Raw genomic sequence first — 21,326 nt, 5'->3', positions numbered from 1 at the left:
TAATTTATCAAGCAGTTTAATACTAATTTAGAAGCTTCTATTTTTCCAGTTTTTTCCCTTTCTCTGCTTGTCTATTCTGATTTTAGTATTATTTGCAAAAATATGAAAATCCTGTTTTTCAGCATTTCACAATTGATAGAATAAAAATGTGTTTTGGTATGGTGATGCTTTCCATTACAATGTTAAATGTAAATAGCATTTTATCAGATAGCATGTTTGTCTCTCACTGAAAGCAATCATAAAGTGTCACAGATAGACACTTTTACAATTTTTGCCCAACATTTGTCATGAATTTTCTAATACCACATACAATCATTTTTTCTCACCTTTTGCACAAATATAACTGTTTATGTTTTGGATCAAAGAAAACTTTGATTATTTGTCTATCTACACCTTCCAAATTGATTGATGAATGCGTGCACGCTTTCCCTAGAAGTAATTCACACCGGAGACAAAGTTTCTGATCAGTGAAATACTAAGGAATGCTTTATTCCCCAGAGGGGGGTCTCCTTCTTAAAGCAAAAATACGTCACAGTTTAAACATACAATATCAATTCAACAATTGGTTAACAGTCAAAAAGGGTCCCACCCTACAGGATGTGATGTCATCATTACAGAGCTCTTCACCCCATATTCCAGCTCTGGCTTGGATACATGAAGAAAGGGGAAGTGAGTAGTTTCTTTGTTACTTTAACAGTGATTCTCCATTTTGTTGCACGTGGAATTGGCACAAAGGAAGTGGGGGAGGAGTTAGCAAAGGAGGCTAACTATTAACACAAGAATGTGTAACAGAATGTGTAACAAGAAACTTGCAGAGGAAATAATGACTGAACCATAAAGGGGGAAGGGAATATTTACTCTAGCAGCCAGTTTTAACATAGTGAACACAGAATAAATAGACATTAGTAAATAGCTATTTTGGTTTAATTCTTCTGTCCACAACATTTATAATATATTTCTCTTCTTTCTTCTTGTTGGGTAGCTCTCCGTGATGTTAATATACATCTATATTATAATTCTTATAAGTGTCAGTTACAAACAAAAATACACATCAGATTTGTGGGTTTTTTTTCAGGTTTATTCAAGTTTATTCTTCTAACTATTACTAATACATGATAAAATAACAAATGATGTTACAGGATGATGGATATTCAACAGCAGATAGGGTGCTTTGTCCACTGTTCTATATAACTTTGACCATTATGACATCAGACCTTTTGACAAAAACTTTGGCCATTTAGAGACATGTGTGATGTCCCTTAATCCTAAAATATACACAAACATTCCATAGTTCTCATGGTACAGCATAGCAAATTACCTTCTATTCTTTTCATACCTAATATGAATATAAATAGGAACATAGAATATGTAATATTCTACACGTTTTAACTATCTTTATAAAAAGAGGTATAAAAAAATCTATTAAGGTTTTTTGAGAAGATCACTAAGGTAGATTTCCTTGTTGACAGTTGCTGTCCACAGTGCACTTTATGTCTCTTTCATTTTACTGCGGGCTTCCCAGTAGTATTTGCAGATTTACCTTGGAAACTAAATAACATGGAAAGGTGGATAGCTTTAACCCCTTCACTACCATGTTATTGATTTAAATTACCATAATATTCATTTAAAATATGAGGTGTATAGCTGGTAATGGATAAAGCAGTGCTAGCAATTTTATGTATAGATAACAATTTAATGATGCCTAATACCAATATTATATCCTCATTTAAATTTGATTGTAAATTAGTGGTTTATTTGTTAAAAGTGGCTGTATACGTCTCTAAAACCTATATTTTAGTTCATATAATTCCAGCAGTCAAGATTCTTGTGATTTAGGTTTATTTGAACTCCTTCTGTGACATTTTGTTGTCTTTGTCCAAATAAATCCATAAAGATCTAGTGCAGGTCATATAAATAGTTAATTTGTCTATAAATTCAGAACTATTTGATTTCTAAAAAGATGCAATAATTTCTGGTTTTGTATGAGTACAGAAAGTTGGTCGACTGTGTGCCTAGATATTGTTGAATTAATTGTATATATGTCCATTTATTTAGGGTACAAAAGACTAAAATATATTCCCTGGCATAAAAAAATGAATAAAAATGAAAAAATGAAGAATAACATATGCTTGATTATAGCCATTTATTTTATATCTTCTACAATGAGGTCATAAAGTATATATTTTCGCAAAATATGGTAAAATTAAAATGGAACAAAAATCATATTGCATAGGCAGTGGTGCAAGATGTGTTTTGCCCCAGTCCACATACACTTGTAACTGCAGTGATTTGTAAAACTTGCAGAAGCTATCAATCTGTCATTATAATAAATAAAGTCCAAAAAATGGAGAAGCTTTACTCCTCCCTCTGACCCTAAAGATATTTCTTCAGTTCCATTTGTAATCAATTGGATGATAGAAGCAGTTTTATGTCTGCAATTACCTGATTCAGAAGTTCCACTTTTATGGAACAATGATGGGATCAGCCGATGGAGCCTAAATTAAATATCCCATAACATTATGATGGTGGGTTGCTTATGGGCTAGGCTTAGACCTTATAGACATAACTACAGGGCATGAGATTGATGAAGCTTCTATCACATCTGAGGGAGGACTCAATTCTGCTGTTGCCTACTTGTGGACTAGCAGCAACTATGTGAAAGATGGGTGTCTATTATTTTAATTCTTTATGTATTATGACTGTATTTATACATGTTTTGTAAATTTTAAGACATTAAAAAATGTAGGTTACTTCTAGTCTGATGTATACATTTATGGAGAAAATGTCCATAATTTATCAAATAGAAATAAAATATTTTAAATATGCATCTAATTCATGTGCAGTCTACTGACACTTGTTATGTACCGACCTTATTGCTCTCCTGTCTTCTCTAACATCTATTACTGAATTGCCTGTCACTTCCATTTTGCCTATATCTATATTTTCCACCTGCTGAAATCCATCTAATAACATAAGCTTCTAAGTGTTTGCACGACCTCTTTATGTCAGTAGGACTGTTAATTATACACTGAGAATAGTCTAATACATTTCTATGTAAATTAATATGTTATGAAAGTATTGGAATATAAGAGTATGCCCGTACTAGAGACTATGATCATTAACAACTTCACTGCCAAACCCTTGTACTTCCACAACATTGATGCATTGCATTGGCAAAATGTTAATGTGTTACAAGAAACTTCACCTTGCCTTATACCCTAGCAGTTGGTCTCCCCAAGTTCAGAATCAGATTATACAGCTATTCAGCCCCTCGGTCCCTCTGCATTCTATAGAAGTACTGTAAGCCACATCACTTCTTCCCTTACTGATCAATGCAGGCACAATTGCTAAACTGTATCAAGTTGGGAAGAAGGAGGTATGTACGGCTCTGGATACACATTTGTGCATTAAGGTGGGTTGCATTTACTAAATTTTGCTGTTATTTTGCAAATCTACATTCCCAAAAAATGCCAGCCTATATCCTGCAAATACCTGTAAGCAGAGGAACTTGTTTTCATTTTTATGGTTTCAATTATACTTTTTTAATGCTTCTATGTCCTTCTAATTTTTAACAAATTTGGATTCAATATAATATTGAAAAGTTTAATACTACCTTATCTTATTTTTATGAAAGCTAAATGAAAACTAAAATCTTGAATGTTGCAATATATTGTTTTATGCAGGGCTATCATTGTACCCTAATAATATTTGTGAGGCACATGAACTTAAATTGTGCCTTTCTGACCACTGTAGATATAGTATAAAAATGCCAGTACACAAATACTGTTAATGGAATGTTTTACTATACCCCATACAATTTCAACGTTAAAAAAAACACATTTGAACTTGCCTTCATTCCAGCACCAGGAGAGGCTCCTTACTGATGAATTGCTCTTCCTTCTGATGGTTCTTATAGAGATGTATTTGGACATAGTGCCCACAGACAGTTATTCCCATAGTTTAAGGCAATGCTTCAACTTCCCACTTCCTATTTGAACTACATTCCAAAGTAAGCGAGACTAGAATCCATCTTAGCTGTCTGCCTGACAGGTCTAAGTTGTTGCCAAAATGTTTTCTGGTTGATTAGCTCAGTAAAAGTAAACTCAAGAAGCAGAAAATATCCAAGAGCACGTGCCTTGCAAATACCCCTCAATGAGCTCCATTGGGAAGTCTGTTATTGGACAGCTACAGAATGTCTGGGGGGAGTTAGAAGACGAGGGCTATTTCGAGGTATATTTTGGTTGTGGGCATTTGGATAGAGGAGTACCTTTAGCAAGAGCAATTTAGATTATTAAATATGAATATTAAAATACAGTTTAGATTATATATTTTCTTATTGAACAATACTGCTAAACATTTTGGCTATTTGCATATGAATACAATAATACATTTTTAAATTTCAGTCTGCCTTAAAGTATATATAACATATGTCTGCTGTTACAAATTTAAAACAACGTTGTTTTTCTGAAAACTAATCTCCAATACTGATACACTTTATTTTAAAGCTTGGGATTGCTTTCAAAGTTAGGATGGAATCAATATATGTTAATATTCACTCAAACAAGTGATATATTAACTGTCCTTCATGTTAGTTTCCATGGGTGGAAGTTGACAAAAAAAATACAGTGACCCCTGCACCTACTAGGACATGGATCCTCAAACTCCAGCCCCCCAGATGTTGCTGAACTACAACTCCCATGATTCTTTGAATTACATAGATAGCCAGAGAATCATGGGAGTTGTAGTTCAGCAACATCTGGGGGGCCGGAGTTTGAGGACCCATGTGCTAGGACATTCAATAATTTGGAGAATTAAGCACCACTGATGAGTACTTAGGACCACCCAGAGTTTATTTGATCCACTACTACCTATGCAACTCAGATTTTAATACATAAACTAGCACAGATAGATCAAACTGCCTCTGTATTTTTGACAGATTCACCTGTCCTGATATACTGCAAATAATATGTTTTGAATGGGAACTAGTATAAAGGATTCTAAGATTTGGATATTAGGATTAATAAATATGATTTCTGACTATAATTATGAAATATTTTCATAATGGGTCCTACATGTTAATTATTGTAAATACTTATTGGATTAATTTCTTGCTGTGATTCTATCTATTTTGTAACCAATGAGAAGATTTTAGAATCTTTAATGTTTTGGCTTAACTCTCCTTTTATATTCTATCTTTGCAAGTTTCTAAGCAGATTTGTGTTATCTAAAATAGTTAAAATGACTTTGTATAATAATTATCCTGACTTATAGTTTAATATATGTGGTGTATGTCTTCTGTGCTCAATATTACCTTCTGTCTAAGATGCTTTGCCATTTATCATGGTTTCACTGTCAGAATCATCTGTTTTGCTTTACCATTGGCATTTTACATACTATTAATCATATATTCTGCTTCTAAAAGGTTGTACATTTTATATTTCTCTCAACCTTACACCTTTTTCCATTATTCTTACAGCAGCCTTCCTTAGTGTGTTCAGTTAGCCCATAGAGAATGCATTTCTCATTTTTGTAGCTGCTTCCCACAGGGATATATTTGTTCCTATAGCTAAATCAGTCATGGTGAATGCCTTTATCTCTTTCTCATTATTGTTATAGATTGTTTGAATAACGTCGGGTACATGTAGTGGTTGGGAATTGCTTGCTTAAAACTCTTCTAATGCTATCTGCAAATGCAAGATTGTCATTTTGTGATTACAAAGACGACACTGTAAAAAAATATTTCTAAGAGTAAACATAAACCCCTAGGTCTTATATCTAAATGGATTTGGTACATGCAAACTTGTAAACTAAAGAAATTAATCAACAAATAAAACTTTTTTATCCCACAAATCACCAGTTTTTTGTTTTTTTGTTTTTCAAATTAAAAATAGTATCATATAGAAATGGAAGAAGAAGAGAGCTTCCATTTTTCCCTTTGGGAATTTTCTTATTGTTTTATTATAGGCTCGTTGTTTCTGTCTGATTCAGAGCTCATATCCAATGTAGTTGCTAACTATCAGCTGTTTGCTGTTGTTATTGCTAGATATTTGCAAACACAATAGACAGACAGATTTCCAGGGTTCATTCTTGCCTTTAACGATGCGGAAGCTATACACTGTGAATGCAACTCCATTTTTGTTTTGCTATTTTGAAGTAAACATTGTATAAGTGAATTACAATTTGATAGGGAGAAAAATAAATCATATATATTAAATGTATCAATATATGTATGTATACACAAATAAAAAATTGGATGGCTGTCAAAGGTTTTGAACTAAAACCTCACAACTTCGGTGTCCTGGGAAGAAGAAAGTTAATTAGAGGGGGGAGGACTAAAGGAGGTGGGCCAGCAATGTGATCACATCACTGGCTTGACCAACGGGGGTGGAAGTGTTCAGGTCCTACTAAATTAGTGGCAGGTCAGTCTGATGTGAATATACACCAGGCGGCCTGTCAATCATCAAAAGTCATCATACAGGCATAAGCCTATCCAAGACTTAATAAAAGTATTTAGAAAATTGGGCAGACTAGATGGGCTATAAGGTTTCTATCTGCCATCACATTCTATGTTTCTATGTTACTGAGGGTAGACCCTGTAAAGAGTACTGTTTCACTGCTCTCTGTAGGTCCTAGTGCCATGAACATAATGCAAGTGTATCTAATGATGCCCTTGTGCTATACGTGTTGCAGACAGTTTCCTGGTTAATATTGTTGAATAGAGATGTCACGAACATAAAATTTTCCGTTCGCGAATGGCAAACGCGAATTTCCGCAAATGTTCGCGAACGGGCGAACCGGGCGAACCGCCAAAGACTTCAATAGGCAGGCGAATTTTAAAACCCACAGGGACTCTTTCTGGCCACAATAGTGATGGAAAAGTTGTTTCAAGGGGACCTGGACTGTGGCATGCCGGAGGAGGATCCATGGCAAAACTGCCATGGAAATTTACATAGTTGATGCAGAGTCTGGTTTTAATCCATAAAGGGCATAAATCACCTAACTTTCCTAAATTGTTTGGAATAACGTGCTTTAAAACATCAGGTATGATGTTGTATCGATCAGGTAATGTAAGGGTTACGCCCGCTTCACAGTGACAGACCAAACTTCCCGTTTAACGCACCACAAACAACCGCAAACAGTCCATTTGAACAACCACAAACTCCCCATTTGCACAAGGTTGGATACCAAGCTAGCCATGTCCCGTTCCTTGTCCTCACTGATGTCATTGAAGGTCTCTTCCTCCACCCAGCCACGTACTACACCAAGGGTCCCCGAAAAGTGACAACAAGACCCCTGGGACGCCGGCTGTGTTTGGTCTTCCACCTCCTCTAAGCCACCTTCCTTCTCTGACTCCTCTTCTTCAGACTCCTCTCTCTGCATTGCCTCTCTCTGCATTATTATAAGGTGTGTTAAGTAGTACTATTCCTATCAGTTTAATCCCTGTTACGTCCCCTATCAGGGGGTGTGTATATGGCATCGATTTTAGGAACCGGGAGATGGAAAAAGATGCTTGGTTGGTCCTCCTACTTCAAATTTGGGGCACTGCGCGTGCAATATAATGTGCCACCAGATAGGAGTAGTGTGTTAAGTAGTACTATTCTTATCAGTTTAATCCCTGTTACGTCCCCCTCATCTGGCCTTTTTTAGTCGAATGTATCGCCCCCTGTCAGTCCCTTCGGGATCCATCCCTCATTCATCTTAATAAAGGTGAGGTAATCTAGACTTTTTTGACCTAGGCGACTTCTCTTCTCAGTGACAATACCTCCTGCTGCACTGAAGGTCCTTTCTGACAGGACACTTGAAGCGGGGCAGGCCAGAAGTTCTATCGCAAATTGGGATAGCTCAGGCCACAGGTCAAGCCTGCACACCCAGTAGTCAAGGGGTTCATCGCTCCTCAGAGTGTTGATATCTGCAGTTAAGGCGAGGTAGTCTGCTACCTGTCGGTTGAGTCGTTCTCTGAGGGTGGATCCCGAAGGGCTGTGGCGATGCGTAGGACTTAAAAAGCTCTGCATGTCCTCCGTCAACAACACGTCTGTAAAGCGTCTTGTCCTTACTTTCACCTCTTCCCCTGTTAGATTCCCGTTGTGCTGTGGCATCACCTTTATACGCTGTGTAAAGTATACTTTTTAATTTATTTTGGAACTGTCCAAAAAGTCCTTTCCGACTTGCGGTAATTCGGTAACATTTCAGGCACTTTCTGCTTATACCGGGGGTCTAGTAGCGTGGACACCCAGTACAGGTCGTTCTCCTTCAGCCTTTTTATATGAGGGTCCCTCAACAGGCACGACAGCATGAAAGACCCCATTTGCACAAGGTTGGATGCCGAGCTACTCATGTCCCGTTCCTCGTTCTCAGTGATCTCACTGCCACGTACAACACCACGGGTACCAGATAGGTGACAACGAGCACCCTAGGATGCCTGTTGTGCTTGGTCTTCCTCCTCCTCCTCAAAGCCACATTCCTCCTCTGACTCCTCTTGCTCAGAATCCTCTTCCAGTGTTGCCTCAGGTCCAGCAAGCGATGCTGATAAGGCTGTTTCTGGTGGTGATGGTGATCACAACTCTTCCTCTTCCTCTTCACACTCATCTACGGCCTGATCCAGCACTCTTCGCAGGGCACGCTCCAGGAAGAAAACAAATGGTATTATGTCACTCATGGTGCCTTCGGTGCGACTGACTAGGTTTGTCACCTCCTCAAAAGGACACATGAGCCTACAGGCATTGCGCATGAGCGTCCAGTAATGTGGCAAAAAAATTCCCAGCTCCGCAGAGGCTGTCCTAGCACCCCGGTCATACAAATAGTCGTTAATGGCTTTTTCTTGTTGGAGCAGGCGGTCGAACATTAGGAGTGTTGAATTCCAACGTGTCGGGCTGTCGCAAATCAAGCGCCTCACTGGCATGTTGTTTCGTCACTGGATATCTGAAAAGTGCGCCATGCCCGTGTAGGAACACCTGAAATGGCCACACACCTTCCTGGCCTGCTTCAGGACATCCTGTAAGCCTGGGTACTTATGCACAAAGCATTGTACAATCAGATTACACACATGTGCCATGCACGGCACATGTGTCAACTTGCCCAAATTCAATGTCGCCAACAGATTTCTTCCATTGTCACAAGCCACTTTGCCGATCTCCAGTTGGTGCGGAGTCACTGATCCACCTGTGCGTTCATGGCGGACAGGAGTGCTTGTCCGGTGTGGCTCTCTGCTTTCAGGCAAGTCAACCCCAAGACGGCGTGACACTGCCGTATCCGGGATGTGGAATAGTAGTTGGGGAGCTGGGGGGTGTGCCGTTGATGTGGAGCAAGACGCAGCAGCAGAAGAGGACTAAGCCGAGAAGGTTATGGAAGAGGATGGAGTAGGAGGAGTAGAGGAGGTGGCAGCAGGCCTGCCTGCAAGTCGTGGCGGTGTCAACAACTCCTCTGCAGAGCCACGCATTCCATGCATGGCGGCCGTCAGCAGGTTTACCCAATGCGCAGTGTAGGTGATATATCTGCCCTGACCATGCTTTGCAGACCAGGTATCAATGGTCAGATGGACCCATGCCCCAACACCGTGTGCCAGACATTACTTCCTTTTGCACAATCGAATACAGGTTGGAGATTGCCTTTTGTGCAAAGAAATTTCAGCCGGGTACCTTCCACTGCGGTGTCCCAATAGCTACAAATTTTTTGAACGCCTCAGACTCAACCAGCTTGTATGGTAAAAGCTGGCGGGCTAAGAGTTCATACAAACCAGCTGTCAGATGCCGGACAAGGGGGTGACTTTGTGACATTGGCTTCTTACGCTCAAACATGTCCTTGACAGACACCTGACTGTGGGCAGATGAGCAGGAACTGCTCAAGGCGAGAGACAGAGTGGCGGATGGTTGAGAGGGGGCAAGGAGGACAGCAGTGGTTGACGTGGCTGAAGATGCTGGACCAGGAGGAGGATGGCAGCTTTGAGTTTGTGTGCTGCTTGTACTCATGTGTTGATCTCCTAGGTGCTTGTGATGTGCGATCATGTGCCTTCGCAAAGCAGTTGTACCTAGGTGGGTGTTGGACTTCCCACGACTCTTCTTTTTGCACAGGTTGCAAATGGCATCGCTGTTGTCAGAGGCAGACACACAAAAAAAATGCCACACTGCTGAGCTCTGCAATGACGGCATTCTGGTGGTGGCAACAGTATGCGTTGATTGGCGTGCTGTCTGGCTGACCCCGGGTGCCGATGCATGCTGTCTGACAGTGCCACTAGCTCCTTGCGACGACCTCCCCCTGATTCCAACTCATCTCCTCCTCCTCTCTGTCTCCCCATCTGAACTTTTCCCCTGTTCTTCTTCTCTTCTAGCAATACCCACGTGACATCCACGGACGCATCATCATCATCAACCGCTTCACTTGTATCTGACAACTCAGCAAAGGAAGCAGCAGTGGGTACAACATCATCATCATCACACCGTACGTCCATGTGTGTAATGCTGCCTGACTGAGACATATCCCTGTTATCTACATCCTCTCGCAATAATGGTTGCGCATCACTCATCACTCATGTAAATAACTCCTCTGACAGATCAAGTGAAGCGGCTGTGGTGCTAGTGTTGGTGGTGGCGGCAGGCGGGCGAGTGGTAACTTGAGAGGTGCCCGAAGCTAAGCTGGAGGAGGATGGTGCGTCAAGGTTCCGAGTGGAAGCTGTAGAAGATTGTGTGTCCTGTGTTAGCCAGTCAACTATGTCCTCAGAACGTTTCGAGCTCAGGGAACGTGGCCTCTGAACACTGGGCATTATTCTAGGACCAAAGGGAATCACAGCACCACGACGGCCCCTGCGGGGTGGCCTGCCTTTGCCTGTCATTTTTTTTTCGATTAGTGGCACTATGCGTGCAAGCTACTGTGACAACAGATATGAGTGGCACTGTGCACTGGCAGAAGTTGGCAGAGTAGACGCTGTAGGCCTGACACACACGCTTGCAGACAACTAACTGCTATTCAATCTATTACAGTCAAAATTTTATTTTTTTATTTAAATGTACACTACTGTTACACCAGATATGAGTTGCACTGGTGTGACACTGTGCTCTGGCAGGCCCTGAAACGCACACGTGTGAAGGAAACTGACTGCTATTATTTCACAGTCAAATTTCTAGTTTTTTTTTAAATGTACACTACTGTTACACCAGATATGAGTTGCACTAGTGTGACACTGTGCCCTGGCAGGCCCTGAAACGCACACGTGTGAAGGAAACTGACTGCTATTATTTCACAGTCAAATTTCTATTTTTTTTTTTTAATGTACACTACTGTTACACCAGATATGAGTTGCACTGGTGTGACACTGTGCCGTGGCAGGCCCTGAAACGCACACATGTGAAGGAAACTGACTGCTATTATATTACAGTCAAAAAAGTTTTTGTTTTTTTAAATGCAAGCTGTTGTGACACCAGATACGAGTTGCACTGGTGTGACACTGTGCCCTGGCAGGCCCTGAAATGCACACGTGTGAAGGAAACTGACTGCTATTATTTCACAGTCAAATTTCTATTTTTTTTTTTTTTTTTTAAATGTACACTACTGTTACACCAGATATGAGTTGCACTGGTGTGACACTGTGCCCTGGCAGGCCCTGAAATGCACACGTGTGAAGGAAACTGTCTGCTATTATTTCACAGTCAAAAAAGTTATTTTTTTTTAAATGTACACTACTGTTACACCAGATATGAGTTGCACTGGTGTGACACTGTGCCCTGGCAGGCCCTGAAACGCACACGCGTGAAGGAAACTGACTGCTATTATTTCACAGTCAAAAAAGTTTTTGTTTTTTTTAAATGCAAGCTGTTGTGACACCAGATATGAGTTGCACTGGTGTGACACTGTACACTGGCAGGCCCTGAAACGCACACGTGTGAAGGAAACTGACTGCTATTATATTACAGTCGAAAAAGATTTTGTTTTTTTAAATGCAAGCTGTTGTGACACCAGATATGAGTTGCACTGGTGTGACACTGTGCCCTGGCAGGCCCTGAAATGCACACGTGTGAAGGAAACTGACTGCTATTATATTACAGTCAAAATTTTTTTTGTTTTTTTTAAATGCAAGCTGTTGTGACACCAGATATGAGTTGCACTGGTGTGACACTGTTCCCTGGCAGGCCCTGAAACGCACACGTGTGAAGGAAACTGACTGCTATTATATTACAGTCAAAAAGTTTTTGTTTTTTTAAATGCAAGCTGTTGTGACACCAGATATGAGTTGCACTGGTGTGACACTGTGCCCTGGCAGGCCCTGAAACGCACACGCGTGAAGGAAACTGACTGCTATTATTTCACAGTCAAAAAAGTGTTTTTTTTTTTTTTTAAATGTACACTACTGTTACACCAGATATGAGTTGCACTGGTGTGACACTGTGCCCTGACAGGCCCTGAAACGCACACGTGTGAAGGAAACTGACTGCTATTATATTACAGTCAAAAGAGTTTTTGTTTTTTAAATGCAAGCTATTGTGACACCAGATATGAGTGGTGGCACTTGGCAAGTGGGCACAGTATACGCTGTGAGCCTGACACGCACGCTGGCAGGCAGGCAACTGCAATTAGATTACACAGGAAAAAAAAAAGCATACTGATGTTCTAGCCCTAAAAAGGGCTTTTTGGGGTGCTGTCCTTACAGCAGAGATCAGATGAGTCCTTCAGGACTGTAGTGGACACTGAATACACTAGCCTAGCTATCGATTTCCCTATTAAATCAGCAGCAGCTACACTGTCCCTCCTCTCACTAAAAATGCAGCTTCCGGGGGGCGGGGCCTGGCCAGCATGGCGGACAGATGTGCATGAAGTGAGCTCCCTGCATACAGCCTGCAAAGTGAGACCCACAGAGGGAATAATACCTTTGGAGGTTGCTCACTGAATACTTACCTGTTCCTGAACACCAGGGAGCTTACCCTATCAAGTTTGTAGCAGCCTATGACTACGCACTGTCCTGCGGCCTATCTGCTCTGGGGGTTCTGTGTCAGGGAGAAGCGGCCGATGTCCCGGCCTGGAGCTCTCATCGTGTCTGCACCTCATATCTACAGCCCCGTTTCCCCCCCCCCCCCTCTGGACTGGTGGGGGTTATCCCGGTCCCCACCAGGGAAAGGCTAAAGTAACCCACAAGGCTAAATGGCCACTACTCACCCTGACAAAATGAGCCATCGTGTCACAGCTAAGATGGCCTCCACTCCGACAGAGCAATCAAGCCCACACTGGGAAGCTAAGTTCCATGCAGCCTTTGATGCTCTCTGTGCAGCCTTCTGGAATCGGATTGAATCACGGCAGAGGGCTTTGCTACTCGCAGAGGGCTTTGCTACTCACCTCACCTAGGATGGAAGAGATCTCCAGAGTTGCCCCAGCATTGTGCTCTCCTTCGGAACAGAGAGCCAGGGGGGATGGCACGCCAACCAGCCGCCCACAACTGAACAGGACCGATCCCAGAACCTCACAGGTTACTTATACTGAAGCTGGAGGGCTGAAGGGCGACCAGGCATCTTCTTCCACAGTGGACTGGGCTCGGGGAGCAAGGGTGCTGATGCGCCGACCTGCTGACCCTTGTGGTCTGAGCGATCCTCTGGTGCACCCTGCAGGCGGTGGAAGCACTACTAAGCGGCACATGGATGCGAGTAGAGACGACCACTCTCTGAAGCATGTCAGAGGAATTCGCTAAAACATCTCTGCTGCTGAGAATCTCAAATGCCCTTGTTATGAGGTGTAGTCAGTTGTCTAGCATTTAACAGCACTCACTAAGTCGAGTCTACTTATTTAGTCTACTTATTTCTAGTTTTGATACTCTGATTCACACATGTTGATCTATAACTGGTGGTGTTAATCCCCTTACCCCTCTTCAGTTCAAGCATGTGTATTCAAACTTACGAACACTCTCAACATGTCTGACGATTTCCCTATGCCATGCTTTTCACTTATATCAAGACAAGTTTACCTAGCATGATTGTTTTATATTTTAAAAATGTGCAGTTCCTCTTGACATTTTGTTTCATAACTCTAAGTCTGTATTCCAACGTTTTGCATTGCACCATATGTCATTGTCACTACGTGTATGTTCACTGCACTTCAAAAATAAAGAATTAAAAAAAAAAAGAATGCAGCTTCCGAATGAATCTAAAATGGATGCTGTCCAGGAGGTGGGAGGGTCTGGGAGGGAGGGTCTGCTGCTGATTGGCTGGAACGTGTCTGCTGACTGTGAGGTACAGGGTCAAAGTTTACTCAATGATGATGAATAGGGGGCGGACCGAACATCGCATATGTTCGCCCGCCGTGGCGAACGCGAACATGCTATGTTCGCCAGGAACTATTCGCCAGCGAACTATTCGGGACATCTCTATTGTTGAATAAAAATAACAAGTTATTAAATATTTTTGGATAATATTTTAAAATGATTTTTCAACTTGTTAAAATATCAAAAAATATATTATATAGAAAAAAAGATATTCATATCTCAACAAATACCAAAATATTACATAATTAAAGTATTTAAATGTATATAGAATATAGAATGCACACCATAATAATCTCAAAAAATTATTAAAATTTTATTATGTACAAAAAAAGTACCAGAATGTAAACATATAAGAAAAAAATAATATAAACAAAGTAACAGAAGTAAAGGCAGATACAATAAAATAATAGTAATAAATTACCACAAAAATCCTTACAAGCCTCAGAAAGAAACACGAGTCACCAAACCCCCCAACGTTTCGGCACCAACTGGCTGCCTTTTTTATTTGAGAATAATGAAAGTATTTACTATGATATTAAATAATTTTAAAAGTTTATCCAAAAATATTAAATAATTTGGTACTCTTATACAACAATATTAAACTGAGGTCTAAGCCGGGGCAGGATCCAAAAATCAGGATTGTCACACTGAAATTTGGACGATCGTGAGGCCTTCCTCACACCTTTCTGTTTAAATAAAAATTTCCGTTGGCATGGCAGCACTGTCTGGATTTGTGCATGGGCTGGTGACCTCTCAGTGTTGTTCCCATCTGTACTGAACCACTGGAATCTTTCTCAGTGCACTGTAGTATCTGGGGTTCACCAGACTTCCAGACCACGGTGAGCACATACGGTACTCCTGGAAGTGCTTCTAAGTAGTGATGTCCCGAACGGTTCGCTGGCTAATAGTTCCTGGCGAACATAGCGTGTTCGCGTTCGCCACGGATGGCGAACAAATGCGATGTTCGGTCCGCCTCCTATTTTTTTTGTGGTCTTTCAGCCAAATTTACTAATACTAAGTAAAAATTACTTAGTATTAGTAAATTGTGCCCCTACTCGCAATACCGCGAGTAGGGGCATGTCTATTAAACAGTGAGCACCCTGTGGCTGCTCACTGTTAAAAAAAATAAATAATAAAGGGTCCCCCCTCCCTAAGCGGGTGGGGGCCCCAAAAGTAAAAAAAGGGGGAGGACTTATTGTCCTCCCCCTGGCCCCCACCCCTGAGTGGTGGGTGGGGGCCCTAAATACCAATAGGGGGGGACCTATTGTCCTCTGCCCTGGCCCCCACCCCTGAGCGGCGGTTGGGGGCCCTAAATACCAATAGGGGGGGACCTATTGTCCTCCCCCCGGCCCCCACCCCTGAGCGGCGTGAGTGGGGGCCATAAATACCAATGGGGGGACCTATTGTCCTCCCCCGGGCCCCCACCCCTGAGCGGCGGGTGGGGGCCCTAAAAAAATGTCCCCCCAGGTGACTAGGGGTCCCAAAACCCCTAGTCACCCCTCCCCCCCCCAAAAAAAAATGGTCCCCCTACCTACCCCCCTCAATCTAAAAATAATGAGGGGGTAGTCAATAAAGCTAAAAACCTGTAAATAAATCAAAATAAACTTACCATTAGATGTCTTCTTTTTTCTAAAATCTTCTTTCTTCAGCCCCCAAAAAGGCCAAATAAAAAGCCAATATAACCGTCGCACTTAAAAAAAAAAAAAAAAAAGAGCGCAAAAAAAATTAATCCTTCTTCACCCTTCGAGGGCACGCCGCGTACTGAGCTCTGCAGGGCAGGTCAAGGCTTATAAAGCCTTGCCACGCCCTGAAATTAGGCTTAGAACACTCTGATTGATTGGTTTAAGCCAATCAGAGTGCTCTGTGTCATTTTACACAGCGTGGGAAAGTTCTGTGAAATTTTACCACGCTGTGTAATTTGACTCATAACACTCTGATTGGTGGATTAAGTAACCAATCAGAGAGTTATGAGTCAAATTACACAGCGTGGGAAAATTCCACAGAACTTTCCCACGCTGTGTAAAATTACACAGAGCACTCTGATTGGGTGGCTTGAAATCCACCCAATCAGAGTGCTCTGTGTCATTTTACACAGCGTGGGAAAGTTCTTTGGAATTTTCCCACGCTGTGTAAAATGACACAGAGCACTCTGATTGGCTTAAACCAACCAATCAGAGTGTTCTAAGCCTAATTGCAGGGCGTGGCAAGGCCCTACGGAGCTCAGTACGCGGCGTGCCCTCGAAGGGTGAAGAAGGATTAATTTTTTTTGCGCTCGTTTTTTTTTTTTTTTTTTAAGTGCAACGATTATATTGGCTTTTTATTAGCCCTTTTTGGGGGCTGAAGAAAGAAGATTTTAGAAAAAAGAAGACATCTAATGGTAAGTTTATTTTTATTTATTTACAGGTTTTTAGCTTTATTGACTCCCCCCTCATTATTTTTAGGGTGGGGTGGTAGGTAGGGGGACCATTTTTTGGGGGGGGAGGGGATGACTAGGGGTTTGGGGACCCCTAGTCACCTGGGGGGGACATTTTTTTTAGGGCCCCCACCTGCCGCTCAGGGGTGGGGGCCGGGGGGGAGGACAATAGGTCCCCCCCTATTGGTATTTAGGGCCCCCACCCGCCGCTCAGGGGTGGGGGCCGGGGGGGAGGACAAAAGGGCCCCCCCTGTTGGTATTTAGGGCCCCCACCTGCCGCTCATGGGTGGGGGCCAGGGGGGAGGACAATAGGTCCCCCTCCTATTGGTATTTAGGGCCCCCACCTGCCGCTCAGGGGTGGGGGCCAGGTGGGAGGACAATAGGTCCCCCCTATTGATATTTAGGGCCCCCACCCACCGCTCAGGTGGGGGTCGAGGGGGAGGACATTAGGTCCCCCCTATTGGTATTTAGGGCCCCCACCTGCCGCTCAGGGGTGGGGCCAGGGAGGAGGACATTAGGTCCCCCCAATTTGTGTTTAGGGCCCCACCCACCGCTCAGGGGTGGGGGCCAGGGGGGAGGACATTAGGTCCCCCCCTTATTCTTGTTTAGGGACCCCACCCACCGCTCAGGTGGGTGGGGGCCCATCACTATTGTGGCCAGAAAGAGTCCCTGTGGGTTTTAAAATTCGCCTGCCTATTGAAGTCTATGGCGGTTCGCCGGGTTCGCCCGTTCGCGAACATTTGCGGAAGTTCGCGAACTGCAAATTTCATGTTCGCGACATCACTACTTCTAAGGTATTGCAGTTTTAGATGAGACCTTGCCTATCCCATTTAAAGCACACCAAGACTGTCATGTATGGCAAAGGAATCACAGGAAGCTGCGTCTGTATCTTAGCCCTACACCTACTTCTGTTAATGCTTCGACATTGCATCCAAGTCCAGCAGCTACCACTTGTCAAATACATATTATGCACGCTATATATGCATAGAATCTTTTACACATAAATCAGTGTGTTCTGTACTCAATAAAAGACATTTCATTGGTACTTGCCCCCAAGCCAAAATGTGCCAACCCTTCCCTGTATATACAGCACATACAAGTATACACACACACACACACACACAAAATCATACATATGTACACACTCACAAATAAACACATGTATATACAAATACTTATTGTAACAGCAAGCTTTCACGAGATTAGTCTTTATGACTTTGCATCTGCACTACTGAACAAATATGGTTGCTCAAAAACATTCATATAAATGTGCAACACATAATTTTATAGTATTCTCAATATTACACATAATATATTCTTCATTTTGTGTATTTTACAAGCTTGATCAGTTGGACTGAAGTTTAACAATTTTAATGAGAGTCTTCACAATTTACTGTGTAGCAAACAAACCCATGTGTTTTCTCAAGTGGTATATTTTTTTATTATTCCAGTAGAAATATGCATGCACATAGTTTAATCTAAAGAGAAAAAATCTCTAACTGTCTTAACTGTTAAAATTGGTAACTGAAGAGAATAAAAAAAATTAGATTGACTGCTCTCCCCAATGGTACATTAATCTGTTTAAACGTTGCTGCCATATGTCTCAGAAACTTAAGAAAAGAAAAGAAATATAATTTCCCATGAAGGCATTTTGTTCTTTATTCTACCAACTCGGTTAGAAAATTGAAGAGCATATGGCATCGGCCCAACTCTTTAAAGCTGTCATATGTCAATCAGCCATAAATGCTGCATATTGTGGGGGTGGATTCAGCCTTTCTGAGGCACACTAATGTTAAAAGTATTAAAAGAAGCATGTTTAACACATACACATTAAATATATGTTATGTTGATGTTTTTGTCTGTACATACAACATCATAATCTTTATGTAAACAATAACAGACATTTCGCATAACAATAGCGTATATGCAATATCTGGATATTCAATGTATTGTTCTGAGTTCAATCTGAGCAGACTATTATAAGGATCACATCAGAAGCATTCACAATGTGTTTTAACTTGTTTGCTTACTTTTATTTTTGTGTCTGTGGTCTGAAAACCATTATTGGGTATGGAATTTCATTTGTGTGGAAGAAGCCCAAATATTTAATGGGAAACAATGAGTGTTAAAATGCTGGCTTCACATTTCTTTGACATGTTCCTTTGCACAAAAATAATTAAATTGCACACTTAAAGAATACAAATGTTTATTCTTAACGCTTTAGTGTCCCTGTTCCTTGTTAGATTTAAGAACCCCCAAGATAGTTTTACTTACTTTTTACCTACTTTTTTCCAGCTCCTAGACTCCTTTAGCACTGCTTACCTCCCTTAGAACTGCTTAGACTCCCTTAGCACTGCTTACCTAACAAGTTCATGGAGGAGCACTGTGGACCCTATGCACAGTCACGGCAAGTTCTGCATATGCATCAAAGCTTCCCCATAGGAAAGTATTAAATAAATAATTTCCTATAAGAGCTTCTGCGTGACGTGACTGAGTTTTACTTAGTCCATGCCATGGAGGCACCTCTATTCTAAAAAAAAATCCAATGCCTTACAGGGTTACAAGGGTCCAATGCCTTGCAGGGTTAAAAAGAGAGTGTAACCACAACTAGGCCACTTAATAATAAATATAAAATAAACAAATTAAAACCAATGTGGCTTAGTAGAGAAGTAAAATAAGCATTTAAATCGGACCAATCAGATGCATCCTATATAAGATATAAGGAAGCCAATAATACTTGCAAAAAGGCAATTAAAGTGGCTAAACTAGAAAATTAGAAATTGATAGCCAAAGAATGCAAAACCAACCCAAAAAATGTTTTCAAGTACATTAATTCTGAAAACACTGAAAACAGATATGGCTCTGTTAGTCAATGAAGACCAGGAAATGAAGGCAGAAATGTTAAATAACTATTTTTCTTCAGTATATATTAATGAGGATCCTATGGCAAGAGATATGCATATGATTGCTGCAACAAACTTGCAGATAACTTGTGCAGAGGGATTTGGATAGATTGGGGGACTGGGCACTAAAATGGCAGATGAAATTTAATGTAGAACAATGCAAAGTTATGCACTTCGGGGTTAAGAATGCACAAGCAATTTACACCCTAAATGGTAGTGAACTAGGGATAACCACACACGAGAAGGATTTGGGAATTGTTATAGACAACAAATTAGGTAGCAATATGCAATGTCAATCTGCCGTTGCTAAGGCCGGTAAGGTTTTGTCATGTATAAATAGGGGCATAAATTCTCGAGATGAAAATATAATTTTGCCTCTTTAGAAATTGCTGGTAAGACCACACCTTGAATATGCTGTACAATTTTGGGCACCTGTTCTAAAGAAAGATATCATGGCACTATAAAAAGTGCAGAGACGAGCTACAAAATTGATAAAAGGAATGGAGCATTTTAGTTATGAAGAAAGGTTACAAAATGTAAATCTCTTCAGTTTGGAAAAACGGCGCCTTAGAGGGGATATGATAACATTATACAAATATATTCAGGGCCAGAACAAACCATTATCTGTAAATCTATTCATAAACAGGGCTATACATAGGACATGAGGTCACACATTTAGGCTTGAAGAAAGGAGGCTTCATCTAAGGCAAAGAAAAGGTTTTTTTTACAGTAAGAGCAATAAGGATATGGAATTCATTGCCTGAAGAGGTGGTTTTGTCAGAGTCTATACAGATGTTTAAACTGCAAAAACATAACATACAGGGATATAATTTCTAATTAGTGGGGTAATAGCTGCTTGATCCAAGGAGACATCTGACTGCTATTTCTGGGTCAAGAAGGAATTTCTTCCTAGTTTGTTGCAAAATTGGAAGCGCTTCAGACTGGGTTTTTTGCCTTCTTTTGGATCAACAGCAAAAGCATGTGTGAGGTAGGCTGAACTTGATGGACGCAAGTCTATTTTCAGCTATGTAACTATGTAACTATATGTAAGTGGCATAGGTAACCTTAGTGGTCCTTTAAATTACATCAAATATGAATTGGACTTAAATAAATCTGATGCATTTAACAAAAAAAAAAATCAAATAAAAAAAAAGACCCCAGTAAAAGAGATAGTAGTAAATTTCTAAAAGGTTTAATATGTATAACAAACATCAGTTTAAATGTTTAAATTGTTCATTTCTGCATTTTAAAAATAAATTCTCTTTTAAATGCATTAATACATAATTAATACATAATATTTTCTTACTCTTGATCTTTAGGTTGTTTGATTATGGCCATGGACGTGTTCCCCCTCCACCACGTGCAGTTATCCCACTGAAGCGTCCTCGTATTGCTGTGCCAACAACTCGTCGAGGGAAAGGAGTCTTTTCTCTGAAAGGAGGATCAAGGTCTGCCTCCGGAGGTGGTACATCAGGGTCAAAATGTAAGACTCTGTCCTTATTTTACTATCTGTATCAGTATGTTTCACATTCTGAATTTAAAATGTAGGCCTTTTTGTTTACTAAGAATAATAATTTCTATAAAAAATACATTGTATCAGAAGTTTGTAAATTGGATAGTGACAAAGTAATTAAGAAAATTGTAAATGCCCTGTCTTTACTATCAAATATATCTTAAAGGAACACTATAGTCACCTAAATTACTTTAGCTAAATAGAGCAGTTTTAGTGTATAGATCATTCCCCTGCAATTTCACTGCTCAATTCACTGTCATT

The 21,326-nt window shown here is 40.9% G+C and overlaps 1 protein-coding gene across 6 annotated transcripts in view; it reads left to right on the top strand.

Moving 5' to 3' along the window:
* Positions 1-21,326, top strand: part of RALYL (RALY RNA binding protein like) — a 915,472-nt gene that overhangs the window by 814,473 nt on the left and 79,673 nt on the right. For all 6 annotated transcript variants that reach the window (XM_063451290.1, XM_063451291.1, XM_063451289.1 and 3 more), the window contains one exon: positions 20,872-21,035. In XM_063451290.1, the coding sequence (XP_063307360.1) occupies positions 20,872-21,035 (164 nt within the window). The remainder of the gene's footprint in view (positions 1-20,871; positions 21,036-21,326) is intronic.

The sequence above is a fragment of the Pelobates fuscus genome, chromosome 4, assembly GCF_036172605.1.
Source record: "Pelobates fuscus isolate aPelFus1 chromosome 4, aPelFus1.pri, whole genome shotgun sequence".
Taxonomy (NCBI): domain Eukaryota; kingdom Metazoa; phylum Chordata; class Amphibia; order Anura; family Pelobatidae; genus Pelobates; species Pelobates fuscus.
This window is presented reverse-complemented; position numbering and strand designations above follow the sequence as displayed.